This window comes from Paralichthys olivaceus, chromosome 6, assembly GCF_024713975.1.
Source record: "Paralichthys olivaceus isolate ysfri-2021 chromosome 6, ASM2471397v2, whole genome shotgun sequence".
NCBI lineage: Eukaryota > Metazoa > Chordata > Actinopteri > Pleuronectiformes > Paralichthyidae > Paralichthys > Paralichthys olivaceus.
This window is the reverse complement of record NC_091098.1, coordinates 13,210,142-13,229,929: the sequence shown is the minus strand read 5'-3', so window position 1 is coordinate 13,229,929 and position 19,788 is coordinate 13,210,142. Positions and strand designations below refer to the sequence as shown.

Below are 19,788 nucleotides of genomic sequence, written 5' to 3'. Positions count from 1 at the left end.
CCAAGTCTTCCACCTGTCCAAGGTGACATTTCATTCAGACTCAATAAAAAGATTTGCTGACGTATTTGTCTGTCACTATTCAACATGCACCCTGTCTGTGCTCTCACTGTGTTTCACTGGAAACTTCAGTGCTTCTTGCAGTTGTCAGTGCAGGTTCATGTGTTTTGGGGGCGTAGCTTTGGTAAGAGGCCAATGGGAAATGGTGGGATGTATCAGTTACATGTTTTCTAAGTGTAGCCTGCTCTTATAGCTTGTAGCTACTATTGTAGGATTCACAAACCAAGCTTTAATTTGTATATCAATTATTTAAGAAGCTTAAAATGTTCTTTATGTGTTTGGCTGAGATCTGGTCATTTATCAGTCACTGATGATTCTGTCTCATGCGTCAGTATGAAAGTCAAAACATTTGATTTATTCATTGTATTCAATGATTAAAAAACACAAGTTCTGTGTTGCTATTGTTCTTTTACTGGAAAGTGGCTCCCATCACCTGTTCCTTCTAACTGGTCTAACTAATAATGAAGCTATAACAGGGAGGAGCCGCAAAAATCACCAAGAACACAAATTCCTCTGAGATAGACTCCTCACAAACAACCCCTCCCCCCTCCATTTCTTATTCAGACATACGAGGACCAGCACAGCAGTGAGGAGGATGAGGAAGAGGAGGAGGAGAGCGAGGACGGAGAGGAGGAAGATGACATCACGAGTGCTGAGTCAGAGAGCAGCGAGGACGAGGAGGGCGGAGAGCCGGAGGACCAGCAGGGCGCCAGCAGACAGCAGCAGCTGGAGTGGGACGACTCTACCCTCACCTACTAGAATGAATACGCACACACTCACACTCACACACACACACACACAATGCATAATACACTCAACACAGCTCTCTCTGACATACACATCACCAACACTTACTCAGAGGGTCTCACACACACACACACACACACACACACACACACACCACAGATTCATGTCTAAGGAGCCAGGATGTAAAAAAACTACAAAAAAAAAAAAAAAAAATTCCCTTCAGCGTCGAGGTTTTCCTGTTGTTATCTTAGTGGTGGTACTCAGTGTAGTGTAGTCATCACCGGATTGCTGATTTTTACTGTTTATTTTTTTATTTATTATATTTTAATTCCCAGGAAAACTTGGTCTACATTTGTTTTGAACTGTGTGAGGAAGCCAACCCTGCACTTTTAAATTTTTTTTTCAGACATGAGCATTCAAACAGAGAATAATTTTAATTTTTCTCCCTGATGTATATTCTTGCTTAATGCTTTTAGATTTGTTTGCCGCTAAACTCACTTGACTTGAGTTTTCTTAGTTGTCCACAGTGAAAAAATATTGCTTTTAACAAGTAGACTGCATTTTCTTTTTTTTTTCTTTTAGTGCATGAGGATATTTGAGTCATATGTGTAGAGAAATCAATTGCTTTTTAAAGATTTTGTAAATATAAAGAAACCATGTAATTAGTCGATGTGTTAGTGAAGACCTACTCAACAGGGTCCAATATCTAAAACAACGCAGTATGTAATGTAGAATATTTGTGTCACAGAGGCTGTAGCATGTTGAAAATTTTCCGCAAAAAGCTGTTCCATCATGCTTGTACAAAAAGTGTCCGCTTCACAATGAGAAACCCAGGACTGTTCAGCAGAGGTTTCCATGACAAAGTTGTGTCTATTTTGTTGGGTTTTTTTTTTTTGTTTTTGCAAAAACAAAAATCATTTGTTTTATGTACATGTAAAGCAGAACTGGTGGATGGTTTCAGCTTCACACATGCTTTGCTTTGCTTGCACAGGTGGCAATGCTCTACATGTCACATGTATTTCATTCCCAGTAGATCTCACTGTTGTACAGAGGGGATTTTCTTTTTTTTTTTCATTTGGAGTAATGATCGTACTCAGAGAAACGCTAATGTACAAATTGACATTTTGTGTGGAACGGTACAAACACCAGACCAGCGGGTTCTGTTGTGCTGTTAATCTTGAAATATAGGTACTAACATTTCTGCCAGTGTAATTGGACGTGTAGAGAGATTTCCTCAGCAGCTTTAAAGCGTCTCTTTTTCCCGTTGCTGTGCTGACAGAAGTATGGAGGAAAATAAACCTTCAAACTACTGAAGGAGCAGATTTATGACAGACGGAGCTGCGGTGGTTGAATTCTGCCGTCGCTGGCTTTGTTTTTGGAAAGAAAAGTGAAATGAAAGTACTTTTCAGGATTGCTCTGTTGCAACTTTATTTTCCATGGCACAGCTATTTAATCTGAAATGAAAATAATACATATATTAGCATTTTGAAGCTGGTTTCTTACTGCAAACTGAGCATTATCTTTAGTGCAATTTTGGGAATTACAACTGCAGGCATGGCTGCGTAGTTTGCAACAAAAAAACATTTTCAAAATGACTCATCTTGTTTAAATCTTAAAAATGAGATTTTTTTTGCATTAGACCACTAGATTTTATTGTACATGGAACTGTACTGTAGAGTTGTTCTAAGATATTTGTTTACATTTGGTAAACTTATTTTTCCTTCTGGTATTAGTATAAAGCTTATACAATTGATTGGGGAAATGTGTCCAACCTCTTAACTCCTCTCAGACACTGTTGTAACTATTGAGTGTTCGTCTCATGTTTTTGTGTACTGAGTAAAAAGTGTAAAACATTTCCTAAACCTGCATTAATTAAAATCAGAGCAGAATGGGCGTTATCAGGATAAAAAGTGTTGGGCATCGCGAGTCCTATATTTTGAGTGCAGATCTATTTTCCAAGAATTTCCGTTCAGAAACACACGAAAGGCTCATTGGAGATGTTTCCAGGCTGTTTTTGAGGATTTGAGTCGCACTGTTGAGTTGGATTTTTTTAAGTTTAATATAATTCCGTGGTGGAAACATAGTGAACAGTCTCCCCCTCCTCGATGACTCGGAGCAAGAAGAAGAAGAGGTCCGAGCCGGCTGAGATGGGAGTGCCTTTTGCCTTTTATCAATCATAGCGAAATTAGCAGGTCTAACAATAACACTCATCCATGTTCTTTTTTGTGTGTGTGGCATTGTTAGGGCCCGAGCACTAACAGTCCTTTTGGAATGGCTCTGATTATTATTATTTCATTCTTGTTTGTTAAATGCTAGATTTCCTGCAGAGCTGGGGGATTACGCTTTTCTTTTAAATCTGTCGTATCAATAATCCACCGCTACTTTTATTAACGGCAACAAACATTTCACGTAGATGTCATGTGTCCATGTTGATGTGTAGAGGAAGTAGATCCATATTGTACCTTCTATAGATATTGTACTAAATCATATTGACGGAATCCACCTTTTAAAAAGATTCACAGTACATAATGAATTTGCTTTGGCGGCGTACATGGGTTTACTCTTGATTGGCCTGTTTGTGTATAGTGGAAGGTGTTTTTGAACAGTGTCTATTGCCTGAGTTGTCCAGAAATGATTTTGAGGGCAGCATGAAATTCACAAGTGTCGAAGCCTGTCGACTCTGAAATTATCACGGTTTCATTCAGTCAAACACAAAATGTCCACATTGCATCTACAGTAAAAAAGTACAGTACCAGGGGTCACTGACATGTGCACGCTGACTGAAGTCAAGTCTCCTCAGTGACTCCACCATCTCCGGTTCTCTGGGTCATATGATTTCCGCTCAGCCCCTGAGCTAAGTGTAAGTCAGTTGAATTGAATGTCACTGCCTAACAAACTGAGACGCAGCCATACCATAATAACACTAAAGATGTGGGGGGGGGCTTTACTTTGCATGAACCACAAGTTTGTGTACGTTCCATGTGGGGTTGTGAGACTGGAGTAAGAAAGGAGACGTGATACACTACTGATTCTCAATTGTCCGTTTCACACGTCCACAACACTCCAGATATATATATATATATATATTTTGTTTGTTTTTTCTTTGAGAATTTGCTTGAGGAAGGAAGGTGAAGGCGTTTTTTCTTTTTTTTTTTTGAACAGTTGGATGTTTCCTTTGTGCTTGTTGGAGCTGCTCTCACTTTTCTACCAATTGAAAGGCAAATTGTAGTGAAGTTGATGCTTGCTCGCAAACAAAATAAAGGATGATGAGATGGGGTATAACTTCTGTGTGCTCTTGTTTTATTTTACTGTAATCACAGTGCTGTGATGGATGGTACACACCCTAAGTAGGGAAAGTGTTCAAAATGTTAAATGTGTTAGCGCCATCTGGTGGTGAGAACAAAACTGAAGCCTGGAAGTAATTGGTGCAACAGAATTTCACAGGTAAAGCGAATAATACTGGAATAGTTCCCAGTCGAGCAGATACCTCCTACAGCAATCCCTCCGTGAAACCACATTTAAATTCACTAGACCCAGATATTTATTTGATCTACACCAAATTACACACACTCATAAATATTAGTCATCCCAAATGATTCTTTTTCAGCAAGATCCATAAATTATTCTCAGAGAAATGTATGAAAATGTTGAAAAACACTGTATCTCACAATGTTCTAGACTCTAGAGTGAAATAATATTCCTGAAACTGCCTGAAAATGTAATGAGCTCTTCCTTGGGTTATGTTCTGCCCCTCCTCAAAATTTCATGGAAATCGTTGGATTATATTTTGCTCAATCCTTGTTTGCTAAATAACAAATGCAAATGAAAAGATAACCTCCTTGGTGATTTTAATCAAAGGTGCACAAAAACTACCAAACTGATTTCCATTACATTTTGTGCAGGGGTGGGGCATGACCCAGGGAAGACCTCATCACATTTTGGTGTGGATTCCAATCAGGGGACAGATCCAGGAATTTGTTTTTCTCTAACATTGTGAGATTGGGTGTTTTCATTGATTTCACAGAGAATAATTCATGGATCGACGGTGCCTGAGCCGGGGACGAAGCCATTAAACTGCATCATTCTAGTTAAAGTCGTTCCTCTCAACTCAATCACTTTTATAACTGGTGACTGAAGAGACAGTTTAAGGGGTTTTATTTTACTTGTAGCCACCATCTTCACTGCAACAGTGCAGGCTGCCTGGCTCTGTATAGTGACCCCATGTTGCACTCATCAAACTGAATGACTGTCATGAGGCAGCTGCTGGAACCATCACAAGACCCTCCACAAAACAGACAGCATCAAGTCCAGAGTGGAGTTTTTGTTGAACTGTGGCCAGACTGCTCAAAACATAATCATATTTCTATGCATCTCAATAGCACATTTTCACCCATTTAACAATTAAAAGCTTTTTGTGACTCTTCATTTGATTGCCAGCTCATTTAAAAGTGTTTACTGCTCGATTGCTGTTAAAATGTTTGGTAAAAGATGGGATAGAATCTCTCAAACTCATAAGTCGAACTGTATGAACACTGAATTTAATGTCATTTAGTTTCCTCACACTTTATGTGCACGTCTTTTTTGTTCAAAGCCTTGTACACAGCACAGTGGAGATAAAATAACTAAACATCTTGAATATTCGCAGCATTCACACAGGAAATCAACATCTTCAGTCTTTTCAGACATAAACAGCAGCTTATATGAAATACAGCACAAATCACCACAGAATATTTCTCCTGAACTGTCTCCACTCTCCTTTACATTCATGTATAACATCTTCATTTTAAACAAATCACATGCTCGTACCTATAATACAACTTTACATTTATCTGCACAACTAAAAGACATTTACAAACATTTGAGGGCTATAAAAGCATATTGTTAAAAAAGTGTCAGCATTCACCACAACACATAAAAGTGCAGATTGTTTACAAAACCAACCATCAATTGGCACATTTGTTTCTTGGTAATACCAAAGACAGAGTTAATAAGTATTTTGCAGAATTACTACACTTTGGTTTTCACACTAGAGCTGGCTAAAGCCATGATTTTGTCTTCGGAGCCTGAAAAGGAAAAAGGATACGAGACAAATGTGAATGTTTATCCAATAATGACTGTTATTAACCATTTCAGTGAGATCACCTTCTTATTCTCACCGAGATTTGCAGTCACTTTTTCAAACTGGCTCAGGGTTGCTGTCGCGTTCTCGGTGAGGAAAGTCTCATCCTCTGCAGTGAGCTGACGAGGCATTGACAAAACAACCTGACATTAGTTTGTTTGTTTAAGCAATAATAAAAAAACATATTTAAAATGTTACGGCTTCTTCTACAGGGAGATTTAAGCCTGTTGAAGCGACAGCTCTTTCAGCCCAGTGACACTTTAATGACTAAGAAGAAGTCAGTGCAGCTTGAAGAGTTTGTGTGGACACATGAGAGCAAACCAGTGATTCATCCATGAACCCGTGGGGGGGAAAAAAAACATCACATCTCTGCTGTGAGCATTCCTCACCTTCTCTCCGAGTTTTCTCAGGGCTGTGAGGATTTCCATTTTCTGCTGCACGTACATGTCCCGCGACAGTTTGCCCACAATGACATCTCGGTCCATCTGCGCAAAAAAACAGATCGCAGAGCAGTTGGACAACTTTCAGGCCAAACAATGGACAGAGTGCAGCAAACGCACAAACTATACTCATATTCCAGATCCTGCTGCACAAACCTCCGCTAGTCTGGTTCTCAGCTGCCCTGGCTGCTTCTTAGCAAACAGCCGGATGACCTCTGGTGTCTTGAATGCTTGGCTGATGGCAGCCTGGATTGCCTGATGAAGACAGAGACAGACTTTTGAATTTATTTAAAAAATGGATTGCTCACATTTAAAGCCTTAAACGGCCAAACCCTGAGATACAGTTCAGATGGGGACTGGCAGATAGAACCCGGCGGATACTGTAAAAAACATGGCAGCCTCCATAGAGAGGAACCACTTCATACAATTTAGATGATCACACACATTATGAAAACATCACTAGGATTATTTTCTATTTAATTTCTACCAATAGATCCCTTGTACCTAAATCTAACACACAGTGTAGTACGCTGTTGAAAATAAGTGCTATACAAATAAAGTTTATTATTATTATAAAAAGAAAATTCAAATCACTCAATCAAAATTTATTTCAGACTTACTGAAGTCACTTCTTATACAAACTATAACTTCAGACTATCAACGGATTGTCCATACCAGCTGCATCCCACCGAGTTCATCCACCAGTGTCATGTCTCCTGTCATGATCTTCTTCAGGGAGTCATTGAATTCACTCAGCTGCTCCAAGGTTTCCCTCTTTGTCTCCTCATACTCTTCCTCGTCCAGCTCTTCTCTGGAATCAACACATAGAAGCCTGTGTTGTACTCACTGCCACAGATTTACACCATCACCAGCTCGGACACACAACCTAACCCTAAACCTCACCTGCATTCCTCCAGATCCTGCAGCTGCTGCATCAGTCTGTCCAGCTGCTCCTCCATGTTTTGCCTCAGTTTTCCTGTTTCTGATTTCCCGCGGGATGCCATCCTCCCGAACACAAGGTCTCCAACCTGACAGGAAGCAAACAAAAAGCAAAACAATAACTAGAATGTCACCTGAGGACTTCAAGCTAGCGTGCTAGCTGTCTTCATGAACAACGAATGGCAGCAGTGAGCATCACAACACAACTGTTCAGCATCCATCTCGACACAAACTGTGAAGGAATGCTTGTGTTGAGGACTCGGACTGTCTTAGCAGAGGGGAAGTTGCTCAGTGAGCGAAGCAGCTAGCTAGCTAGCACGCTAACAGAAAACGTCTCACCCGATTCCCTCAGTTGTAAATCAGCCTCGTGGTGAGTGAAATGTTTGCATCGGTTTGACGACTGAACCACAAGAGAGACTAACGACGCTCAACTGGACTTCCGCTGACTACACTGGCTTTTAAATGCTGTTCCACGACTTCAGTGTCGTTTGTGATGATGGACGCAGCTCAGCAGCGTGGGTGCGGCTGTCGTCTTCCTGCCGCATGCTAACCAATCAGGTTCAACGTTGTCCCTGACGTCACAACACAGGAAGCACTGATCCTACACCTATAAGCTAGTTTGTCTACTGCAAATAAATAACATAAGAAGAAGAACACAGGAAGCAGGGTATGGAGCTGCTGCTGACACTTTAACTCAAAGAATATTTTTTATCATAATAATATTCATTGCTTTTATTATTGTTGTTGTTGTTGTTGTTATTACTATCATTATTATTATTATTCAAGGTAGATGATCAAATAATCTTCACCCCAAGTTCATGTGTTCACCGCTGTAACGTTCATCTTAGTGGCAACGGTCAAGCTAATGTTCCCTGGCTATACATGAAGCTAAAGTTCCTTTAGGTTTACAGCTAATATTTTAATGACGGTTTTTTAACGTTTTTTAGTTTTCTTAAAACTCAATTGATACGTATTTATTGTAATAATATTAATTATTAATATTATTATTCAAGGTAGATGATCAAATAGGTGTTTAATAGGTTTTAACAGGTTTTTCTTGTTCCCAGTTTTACTGCTCTCTCTCACATCCTGGAGTTGGATTGCCAATAAAGCAGATATGGGAAAGAGTAAGCTGGCAAATAAATGGGAACCCACAAACTATACAGTTGTGGATCATAATCCCCAGACTCACATCTATAAAATCACAGACTAGAGTGTAAAAACCAAGGTTGTGCATTGGTTGTGCATCTTGATATTGGATGTGAGCTTCCTACCCATCCCAGAACAAACCAACGGGGAACCAGACTCGCGCACCTCAAATGAGGTCATGAGTTTCAGCCTCCGCCACCTGACACCTTGAGTGGCTTTGCAGAAGAAACTCCTGTGGACTGCTCATGCATGTCATCTGACATTGACTGTGAGTCATTGGAAGTTGATAGAGTTAGAATGGAGAATGAGATGTCATACTCCCCAACCAGAGGCTCTGGCCAGATGACACATGAAAGCTCCCAGCCTGACCCTGCTAAAAGTGGAAGCAAAGGACAAAGAGAGGAAGCATTACCCCTGAGAGACTCACCTGGTTCCAGTGGGCTTTTTGAGTCATGCATGAATGATACTCACCATTACCCTTTAGTCAGCGTTCTGGACCAAGATGAGACAGGGCCCTGCAACATCATTTTACCCATAACAGTGACTGATAGTCAGATACTAACACAAGATCCAGAGCTTAAGAGACATATGGTCAGAACACGCACAGGCATGATTGTTCGGGCAGTTACTCGACTGAGTAAGGTGCAAAAACCTCTTCCAAGGGGTATTGTAAATGGGTTTAGTAGAAAGTCTCAGTCTTTATTGACTTTGTTCTAAACAGAGCCAAAGAAATATAGTCATGAGTACTGTGTTGTAATTTTATTCACTATATGTATTTCTTTTTAATTGCCTCAGGCAATGTTCACACTAGTGGGATTGAGTGGCAAGATTCTATCTGGTGTAAAAGGCATCATATCAACTAAGAGAAGCAGTAGCCTGATCAGCTTCTGTTTTCTCTTAATTCTCTTATTTCATAAGTAGCTGTATATGCCGTGTTAGGGAATTATATTCCTCTGACTGAGTGAATGTGAACATTGTTCTCCTTGTTATTGCCTTCAGTACATTTATTATTTTCTTCATGATAGTGTTCTTTTATAATATGTATTCATTTCACCCTCACCAGTTGTACTGTTCCCATGTTGATTTTTCTAAATTTGGGGATTAGGGTATGAGTTTGCATTTTTGTGCTCTTATTACTTATTTTTGAAATGTATCTTATTTTGAAGGTTAGCGGATGTACTGCGTCGGTTCCTGTCCCTGTCAGTCTGCGCTGTATTTGACTGTGAGAGGTACAGTATGTGTTCCGGTGATTGTTAAGTGAGATTGATGAATTGATAATTGATATAAGTGCAAAAACGATCATAAGATTGTTGGTGATGTGACCGTGTAGATTTCTGTTGTCACCGGAAGTGCCTCTACGAGCTTGCCCTTACTTAGCTAATGTTCCCTGGCTACAGAAGAAGCTAACGTTCCTGTCTGTTTACAGGTTTTAATGACGTTGTGTCGTTTCAATTCTTTGTAATTCACTCGGTGAAGCAGAGCTGCTTTGTACGTGTGTGTGTGTAACCGATTCAACGATATCGTGACGATTTCATAACCGTTAGAATTGTAACACTACGATATCTAACGTGAGTCCTCACGAGTCACGTCATTTGAGTGCGCGAGCCATTGGAACGTTAGTTGAGAAGAGGGAACTGACTCAACGATCTTATGGCCACCAACGAGGAGTTCACAGAGAGAGGAGCAATCAGGGATTACTTTCAGTTTCTGACCAGCTCCACTGACACACACACACACACACACACACACACACACACACACACACACACACACACACACACACACACACACACACACACACCCCTCCATCCCTCTCTCTTCATATTAACCATTATAAATGTAGCCGAGGGTGTAGTTCACCTGTACTGAGAGGTCACAGTATGATGAGGACATGAAGAACGTGGCCTGAACCAGGACAGTTTACCTGGTTACTCTTTCACAACTCGTCAACACTTCTCCCAAAACAGAACAACTTAGGTCGGTGACCCTTCACAATAAAAGTCCCACACAGATACACTGCTGATGATGACAGGAAACACAAATCCACTGACCAACCCTCCATTATAAGTCAGCTAAATAGAATAGTTGACATAAATTATTTTTTAATAGCCAAGCGTTACACTATAAAAACTGGATGTTGATGATAATAATACATTTTAGTCCATAAGCTACTGTACATTATTAGCTATATATTGGCTATATATTGTTTGTTGTGTCTTTTTCCTTCTATAGTATCAATAATCGTGGGAGTATAATGAAACCTTGATATTTCCTCTGACAATAATCGTGGCACTAAAATTTCATATATATATATTGTGATATCCCTACTCAGCAGTCTCCGTTGTCTTTGTCGTGTCTGTTGCTCCAGAAGTATGGACTCTCCCAGTGTAACCTCAGTGGTCCTGCTGGCCTGCGGCTCCTTCAACCCCATCACCAACATGCACCTGAGGTTGTTTGAATTGGCTCGAGATCATCTTGAAGACACAGGTACATTCAAATGACAATTAGATCTTTTAGAGAAAATATTAGTATAAGTGTAAATATAAGTGTTACTTTCTCCCTCACTTCTAAAAAGATCAAGTCCTGCAGATAGTGTGAGTTTTAACTGCTATTCACTACATCCTGTGGAAATACATTACATACTCAATCCAGTTCTGCACTCTTCCTGTTTGCACTACTCTCATCCTCAGAAATCCGTTGTGTAGTTTTTGTGTATCCTGCTGACAAATAAACCAATGAACAAACCAACAATCAGACACAGGTGAAATCATAACCTCCTTGACGGTTGATTTACTGTAGTTAATTGAAAGATCATTTTTAAGAAATTCAACAGCACGACCCTGTTAATCTGGACAAACCACAGACCTCTACTAAAGCATTTTCAACAATAAGCACCACAAATTAATTTCATTTTACCTCCACAGTGTTGGACTCGAGGGAGAAATTCCAGAGGCTAATATGTCAAAGCCTGAGCCAACCAATCAGTAATTTTAGACGCCACCAGTGAATGAAATATTCAAAATTGGCAGTACAACAAATGTTATGAATATAAATACTCCTAAGAGGTAGATAAGGTTGTTGGTGGTTCAGTTACCGTGTCACGGTGACAGGACACCAATCCTCAAATTCTTCTCAGTAATTAGGGCATCACTTTGCATAGTAGCTGGCTGCCAACATTGTGTGGGTGAAGGAATCTTTTAAGTTCTGCTTTCATAATTGTACCCAGGTAAAAGCAATCTCCCTTGTGTCTCAGGTCAGTACAGGGTGGTGAGCGGCATCATCTCTCCTGTGGGCGATGGCTATAAGAAGAAGGGTTTGATTGAGGCCTGCCACCGTCTGGAAATGGCCAGATTGGCCACAGAGAACTCAGACTGGATCACCGTAGATTCCTGGGAGAGCTTGCAGCCTGAGTGGGTGGAGACGGCTAAAGTGGTTCGGTAAGTTGATGATACTTATCTCTTGTTATTGGCAGTGGCTGTGCTTGTGGCACTAGTATTGTTTTTCTCTTGTGTTGTTTTTGCAAGGAAACAAGGAAATCTGCCGGTGAGATTAATGAACACTCTGTAGCATCTTTCTCTAGCCTTGATAAGATCTGGTTTGCTAGCAGAGGCATTGACAAGCAAAGTGAGCGATGGGAAATCTTTGCAGCTTCAGCGGATAGATATGTATAATAAAGGATTGTGGAGAGTGAGGCATGTCACAAAATTAGATCAGTGCAACCAAGTTGACTACATGAGCTAACTCGCAAGAATCGCTACATTTAAGAATTAAGGCTTTAAATCAAAACTGATGTTTTACATTCTTGTTGATTCAAAAATGAGAATCTCATATGTATGGGTTGTATTATTTATTTATTAATGCCTAATAATGTATGTATATATATATTTGATATGCCAGGGGTGAAGAAAAGGTGACACTTGTGGTTTACTGCATAAAAAAGTTAGACCAAGTAAAATGCCACCTTCTATAATTTGTGCTTTTCAGTTGCCTTTATTCTCACAGGCTTTAACGTCCTGCTGTAAAGAATTATCTTCATCAGAGAAATAAAAGACATGAAGCCTGACGTAATAATCATTACCATGAATCATTTGATACTCTACCTTGCAGTCATAACAGGAACTCTGTGTTTGGACCTTAGTCATAATATAACATTAATCATGTTAGATGTTCATTTTAAATGGTCGCTTGTCCAAAATATATATTTTTAATAAAGTCACAGTGAGTGAAACTAATTCAAAGTTGTATTAAAAGGAAAGTAATAAGCTAAACTTAAATACAGTACTTTAAACAAATAATAGATAGATCTTGAAAAGTCTGATGTTTTGTTTGTTGCTGTATTCACTCAGGCATCACTATGAGAAACTGCTCGAGACAGAGCAGAACTGTGATGAGACGGACACAGTCAAATACACCAAAAGGAGACGAATAGAGAATTTTTCTGAGGCTTCGTCTCATCAGAAAAGGAGAGGTAGGTCACGTGTGGCCATGTAAAGCATGGTGTGATGTAATGTTCCCTCTGTCCTCTTTTACACTCCTGCTTATTTCAATCCGCGATTTCAGACAGGTAACAAGTCACGTTCTGCTGCCACTGTATTCATGGTTCACTGTATTCAGTTTAACCTAATAACAGCAGACAATGGTTTGAGTGTATGAATACTCAGGGTGTGTTAGGGTGACACCCAATCACACTACCTACACTAAAGTCAGTCAGGTTGTAAGATGGTGACATTTGAGCCTCTGAGGGTGACACAGTTAAACCTCCGGGCTCACTTCTTGGTTTTACAACTTTATACCAGTGACAGGTTTTGATAACTGGGGGAATCTGCTGCATGTAGCCCCACTGCAGGAACTGAAGTGTGTTCTGTGCCACACATTCATGTTGCATTAGGCAGTCACTCATACACGGATAAGAAGTCATGACTATTATAAACACATGATTACAATATAATTTTCCCCTCTTTAAGTTTCCAATTCATATTTTGGACTGTTTTGACTCAGTATTGATAATTGTATACACCCAAAACTAATCTAGTCTGAGAAACGAAGGGAATGCAAATCTCAACAATTAATCCAATACACAACTGCCAAACATCGCATTTACAATACAACTTTATTTATAGAGATCTATGGACCATACTGCTTTTTTTAGACCTTTGACTCGACTGCTCTCTTTTTACCTTTAAACTGATTTTCTTTTTTTTTCTTTCCCTTTGTTAAGAAAGGCTACATACATATAAAGTTTTTTGATAAGCTGTTTTCTCTACTCTCAGGCAGCCCTCAGCTGATGTTGCTGTGTGGGGCTGACATCCTGGAGTCCTTTGGGGTCCCCAATCTGTGGAAGCAGGAGGACATCACTGAGATCCTGGGCCGCTATGGTTTGGTCTGCATCACTCGCGTTGGCAGCGACCCAAACAAGTTTATCTACAAGTCGGATTTGCTGTGGAAGCATCGCAAGAACATCCACTTGGTCCACGAGTGGGTGACCAACGATATCTCCGCCACTCACGTGCGCCGGGCGCTTCGCAGAGGTCGGAGCGTCAGGTACCTGCTGCCAGACGCCGTGTTGAGCTACATTCAACAGAACGACCTCTACAGTGCAGAGAGCGAGCAGAAAAATGCAGATGTGGTTCTTGCACCACTTCAGAGATACTCTGGGGCGTCCTCGAACTGAGGAAATTACTGCTGCAGCTAGAAAAACAGAAGCGTGAGCTGTTTACACCGACCACAGTCGGTTTACTGTGAATTGAAAACATATCCGTTTATTTATGCTTCCACAAGTGCCTGCTCTACACAGTAGTGTATTCTTATGCTGCACGTGTGTTTTTTAGATGACTTTTCACAGATTTCTCTGAAGCTGCTTTCAGACATTTCCGCAGATCCTCCGTATTTCCTCCAGAGGAGGTGCATGTGTGAACGCAAAAGTCCGAGTGAGACGTTCCGCAGTTTCTGCTGACTTTCTCTGCATGGCCTCCAAGTATAAAGTCCATAGAAATCCAGGAAAGTCAATGTGTGAACACAGCAGGGGATTCCCCGGTGGATGGGAAAGGCAAACTGGGGGTAAAGTCCTCTGGATTTTACCCAGAGGTCATCTCTGAAATTGGCTTAAAGGTCCAGTGTGTAAGATTTAGGTGAAAGTGAACCATTGGGAGAAATTTCATTTAGAATAATCGTTTCATCTAAATTGTATGAATTGTAGTTTTCTTTCCCCCAGAAAAGGCCCTTTATATTTAAACACCTCTCTACGGAGGCTGCCATGTTTTTTACATTAGTCCAGACTGGACAAACTAAAGCCCTTTTGAGTTTTTATGACAACTGAAGGCTTCCACAGGTTCTCTGTCATGTTTGGAAGGAGAGGGTGAGATGAGGGGTATCCAGCTGCAACATGCAATTTCAACACTAGATATTAGAAAATTCTACCCACTGTACCTTTAAGTTAAGTGATTTAGAAATAGTTAGACTTTTGTGTATACACACAAGTAGCTTGTCAAGATCAGAATAACTGAGTGTAATGTAACTGACTTTGAGATAATCTTAATGTCATAAATCTGCTGTGTCTTTATTGAACTTTGGATGAAACAGCCACATACATTTGGTTTAATATGAGCAAGATCGAAACAAATGTGAGGCTTTTTACTTGCTCTACCATGTTTCATTTTGCTCTTCTCAACACATCAATCAGATCTTTACTTGGTGCTGCAGATCTGAAAATGAAGGTGTGATTTATATTCATGGGAAATGAAATAAACATCCCTCTTTGTCTCCTACCTTGCTAGCTTTTCATTGCTGATACAATGTTATTGTCACTCCAGACATCCTCAATGAAGGAAGTGCCAAGTCAAGTTAGAATGTTTAACGATGAAATGGGACATTGTGACAGCGAAGTCAGGAGGTTTATTAAAACACATTTCTAAAGTCTCCACGTGCACTCAGTTTCTGAAAACGATTTTAACAATCATTTCAGCGTCAACCACAATTAAAGGTTCACCTGCAGCAAATCAGGATGAAATTTAAACATTCTATCAAACAGTATTAATCATTCTCATCAATACAGTTTTTCTCAAATGCTGAGTCACACTTAATGAAACCAGATCTGCTTCAGCACAGCCGAAGTAATTGTTACTCATGAGTTAACACCCTGGGTTTACCCAAAGCTCTATTGATTTAACTGTGCTGAAAAAAAGGAACATATCTAATTAAGAATGTGTAATGTACCTGTTTGAAGCTCCTTTATCAGTGATCAGACTTTATCCACCCATAAAAGCATCACCTCTGTTTGTCTTTGCAAACATGAATCAAATTGGAACAGAAATTATAAAATTCACTGACGCAGAACAAAAACTGAACCAACCAACTGCTACAACTTCTGGTGGCACTGATACTCCTGCCCTGTTGTGGGCCTGCTGAATCACCTCTGTGATCCATCGAGAAACTTTTACTTTTGACAATGGTCAACACAGACACTCCTGCTTGAAACACAAACAGTTGGTCAGTTTCCCTGTGAGCTCGTGTGGCTCTGATGTACAGCAGAGGCCTGACAAGCAAAGTGGGGAGTGAACGGAACTCAGCTGCCAGGCTTTTAAACAGAGCTTGCAGGTTTGCACACCCAGTTTTAGCCTCATCACACTGGCTTCCAGTACATTGTAGAATTGATTTTATGGTACTTTTAATTACAAGGCACCACATGGGCTCACTCCACAATATATTTCAGATCTTTTATCCCTGTATAACCCTGTTTGCACTCCCCAGGGTCTACTGTCTGTCCCAAACTCAAGACTCAACGGGGCACAGACTTTGAGATAATTGCCCCAAGGCTTTGGATCATTCCACCCAAGGGATTTTAGTACCGGAGTGAGTGGCCTTTTTAAAATCTACGCTCAAAACACATTTTTATCACATTGCTTTACCAGATTTGACCTGAGTTCAGTTTTTATTCTTTTATTATCTTCTTTATCTTTGTGTTTTATCTGATTGTTTTAATTTGTGAAGCACATTCTAACCACATTTTGATAAGTGCTATTATTATTACACTTTTCTTTAGATTGACTTGTGTATAAATGTCCTGGAGTCAATTATTATCAAGGATAATCGAGCTGAACTTGTTCATTTTAGTATATTAATCTGCTGTGTCGTTATGGATTCACTATTTTGTATGATACAGCCCACATACATTAATGTTTGGCACTAAACAATATGAAAAAAAAGAAAAAGAAAATGCAAACCATTTTATTTGCTTTATCACTTTTAATTTTTCCACTTCTCAACTCATTCAAATCTTTACATGGTGCTGCAGATCTAAAAATGAAGGTGTGATTTGTATTCACTGCAAATCAAATAAACATCCCTCTTTGTTGTCCACATTGAGCCCTTCATTGTTGTTAAGATACTATTGTCAATCCCAACATCCTCAGGGAAGGAAGTGCCAAATTGACACCTTTTGGTTTTTGATTAAGATGCTGCTCGTCACAACAGTTAACTCAACTTTCGGGGTAATCATCAACAGCTGAATTTGCAAATTGCAACTGACTTAAAAGATTCACTTTGAGAGCTGTGTTTAAATGAAACAATGCCTGATTACATCACATAAGTATCAGAGTTGGTGCATAATTAATTTGCCTTTTATTGTTGCAATAATGGTATTGAATAATGGATAAGATCAAAAACCTGAATATTAAAAGGTCCAATGCAAAGTATCAGGGGTTAAGACTGTGGCTGATTCTCAGTCAAACACAAGCTACTGTATGTTTGATATCTCTCTCACATGCTGAAGACAGAATCTGCGCACATGCAGTGTCCTGGCCGGAAAACAACCCGGACTAGTTTTTGTGAGTAACATTGTGAGCAGTTGACGGAAGGAGGAAAACATATCTTGTGTGTTTGACAATGTGTTTGATTTCTGGTCAAAATGGAGACGAATCAAAACATTCCCCACACGCACACACAAAGTAACTGCCAATGTTAACTTCTTTTGACCTTGTATGCAGATGTTTGTCATGTTCATCAAACTGCACACACACACACATGAAAAAAACTTCTCATTTGAATTGAAATATGAATATTTACTGCTTCAGTTTGTTTCTTATCCATCTTTTGCTGTATTCTTGGTTTTTAACATAAAGGTTTTGAGTTGCTAGATTCATACAGTGTACGCACATCTATCCGCTGTTTCTTAAAATGTGTTGGATAAAAAAGAAAAAACTTAATAGCAATTTATCTTAAATAATCTTTGTGGGAAATCAGCAAGGCAGTTCAAAGTGCTTTATAAGATATGACAGGCATTGTGAGAAAATGTAAAAGCATTTAGAAAGAAATAAAAAAAAATTAAATATTAATAAACTGATAAAATAATAAGAAATAAAAGTAAGGTGAAAAAAAATGTATAACTGTGTAAGAAAATAGTAAATATTTGATTTAATAAAAGGCTGTGGCAAACAGGAAAGACTTCAGCATTGATTTTAAAGAACTGGGAGTTGCACTTCCAGTTGTCTGGGAGCTTGTTCCACGTGTGTGTCAACTAAGTTTGTGTGCAGGTGTGTCCTTTCGATCTGTGACTTTATTTATTATTACAGGGAACTGCACAGTGGAACCAGTCGGACACGTCTGGCTTCCCCCTTTTTACACCCTGGCACTGGTGTGAGTCCCGCCCTCATCCTCACATGAGCGAATGAGATTTTAGGACACTCCTGACTTTATTCCTGCAGGTCTCTCACAAAACAGAATAGTCTCAGCCTCTTTTCAGGACTCATCACCCCAGAAGAAGTTTGAGGATCACATTGTATTCACACGCACATCTCAGGAGGAATCAAAGGGGTCAACAAAATGCCTACCAGCCTCTGTGGCACATGGGACATCATCAGCAATGTCAACTTTGAGGGCTACATGATTGCACTGGGTAAGACCTGAAAACCTTTTATTTTATTCAAACATTATTCTGTGTATTGAAAGACTTGAGATATTTGCATTTCAATCTGTAAAAGTCGAATTGTGCTGTGAAATGCATGGAGATACAACATAATACAAGATTAAATACAGCCCTGGGTTTGAGATGCGTTGCTAATCTGGGAAAAAAACACATTTGGCTGTGTTGTTGTATCAGTGCTATTTATGGTATGCATGAGACAATGTGAGGGAGAAAATGTGGGTTGTTGCCTTTGGGTGAGTTTGTCAAAGAAGATTTGTAAATTCAGGCAAAACACCACTTTGCTATTTCAGGCATCAGCCCTTGCTTAAGAAAAATTGCTCTGAAGGTGAAGTTGAAGAAGATGATTGAGCAGCAGGGAGACCATTTTATCATCAAAACGCTAAGCCCCCTCCGAACTTACACTCTCTCCTTTCTGGTGGGCCAGGAGTTTGAGGAGTTCACCAAGGGACTGGACAACAGACACATGAAGGTGAGGATGGATGGGACAAAATGATTGCACGTGTTTCGTAATGTGTTTTAACTTGTATTGGGCTGCTGAACCTGCTCTGTGTTGTGGTTTAATCCCTGTCTCACTCTCTGCAGTCACAGGTGACATGGGAGGGGAATAAACTGGTGTGTGAACAAAGTGGAGAGAAGAACGGCCGCGGCTGGACTCACTGGATCGAAGACAACAAGCTGCATCTGGTAAGAATATAAACACAGGCAATTCTATATAAAACACAAAACTAAATACTGAATAACTTACCCACATTTATATTTCTTGTACAATGTTATGACATTGCAGTAATTCAATATTTCTGTGACCCTTTGCCCACAGGAGTTGTACTGTGAAGGAGAAGTCTGCAAGCAGGTTTTTAAGAAGAATGCGTCGGACTGAAGAAGACAGAGAGTTGTATTAGGTGATGAATGACACTGTGTGTCAGATTCACTGAACTACAACAAAAGAAATGTTGTAAAAATTCAGGTTGTGGTATTTTCTCTGTAACTAGACATCAGTGTGGATATACACCAGTAGATGGCATCCCTGCATTACTTTAGTCAGACTACACAGGTCTGTAGCTTGCTGGTGCTGGCCTCAAGTAATAAATATACAGAATGAAGAGCATCAGGCATGTTTATTGCACCTTTCAGCTGGCTGAAAAAAAGCCTGTATAACCAGCCTCTGAAACTTTTTGTTTCTCAGAAACCTTTTTTGTACAAATTACAATATATATACACAATAGATGCATTTTCTTTGAGGTGGCTTTTTGCTCTTATTCTGGCATTTGGTTGAGCTATATGTAAAATCAAAATCTCAGATTTATGCAAATACTCAATGTGCAGCAAAAGTGAGGTGCATTATGTCCGGAATAAAATCTTGTTTTGGAATTTTGTGAAATAAAAATGGTTTTGAAAAGAATCTGAAGTGTTCTAAAGCA

At 39.7% G+C, this 19,788-nt stretch overlaps 3 protein-coding genes across 6 annotated transcripts in view; 2 read left to right on the top strand and 1 right to left on the bottom strand.

Moving 5' to 3' along the window:
* The window catches only part of clstn1 (calsyntenin 1), a 32,063-nt gene extending 27,977 nt beyond the window's left edge, over window positions 1–4,086 (top strand). For all 4 annotated transcript variants that reach the window (XM_020089099.2, XM_020089097.2, XM_020089098.2 and 1 more), the window contains one exon: window positions 622–4,086. In XM_020089099.2, coding sequence (XP_019944658.2) covers window positions 622–816 — 195 coding nt within the window. In that variant the 3' untranslated portion in view covers window positions 817–4,086. The remainder of the gene's footprint in view (window positions 1–621) is intronic.
* A 1,237-nt stretch (window positions 4,087–5,323) lies between these two features.
* On the bottom strand, window positions 5,324–7,858 carry lzic (leucine zipper and CTNNBIP1 domain containing). The gene is made up of 7 exons (XM_020089100.2): window positions 7,642–7,858; window positions 7,267–7,391; window positions 7,039–7,174; window positions 6,520–6,618; window positions 6,313–6,408; window positions 5,961–6,042; window positions 5,324–5,867 (listed from the first exon to the last, which is right to left on the bottom strand). Exons 2-7 carry the CDS (start codon window positions 7,365–7,367, stop codon window positions 5,812–5,814), a joined length of 570 nt encoding a protein of 189 aa, XP_019944659.1. The 5' UTR covers window positions 7,368–7,391; window positions 7,642–7,858; the 3' UTR covers window positions 5,324–5,811.
* A 1,748-nt stretch (window positions 7,859–9,606) lies between these two features.
* Window positions 9,607–19,769, top strand: nmnat1 (nicotinamide nucleotide adenylyltransferase 1). The gene is made up of 10 exons (XM_069527385.1): window positions 9,607–9,680; window positions 10,820–10,938; window positions 11,705–11,888; window positions 12,798–12,919; window positions 13,722–14,120; window positions 15,261–15,290; window positions 18,215–18,340; window positions 18,661–18,839; window positions 18,953–19,054; window positions 19,188–19,769. Exons 2-10 carry the CDS (start codon window positions 10,824–10,826, stop codon window positions 19,245–19,247), a joined length of 1,317 nt encoding a protein of 438 aa, XP_069383486.1. The 5' UTR covers window positions 9,607–9,680; window positions 10,820–10,823; the 3' UTR covers window positions 19,248–19,769.
* The last annotated feature ends 19 nt before the right edge of the window (window positions 19,770–19,788 follow it).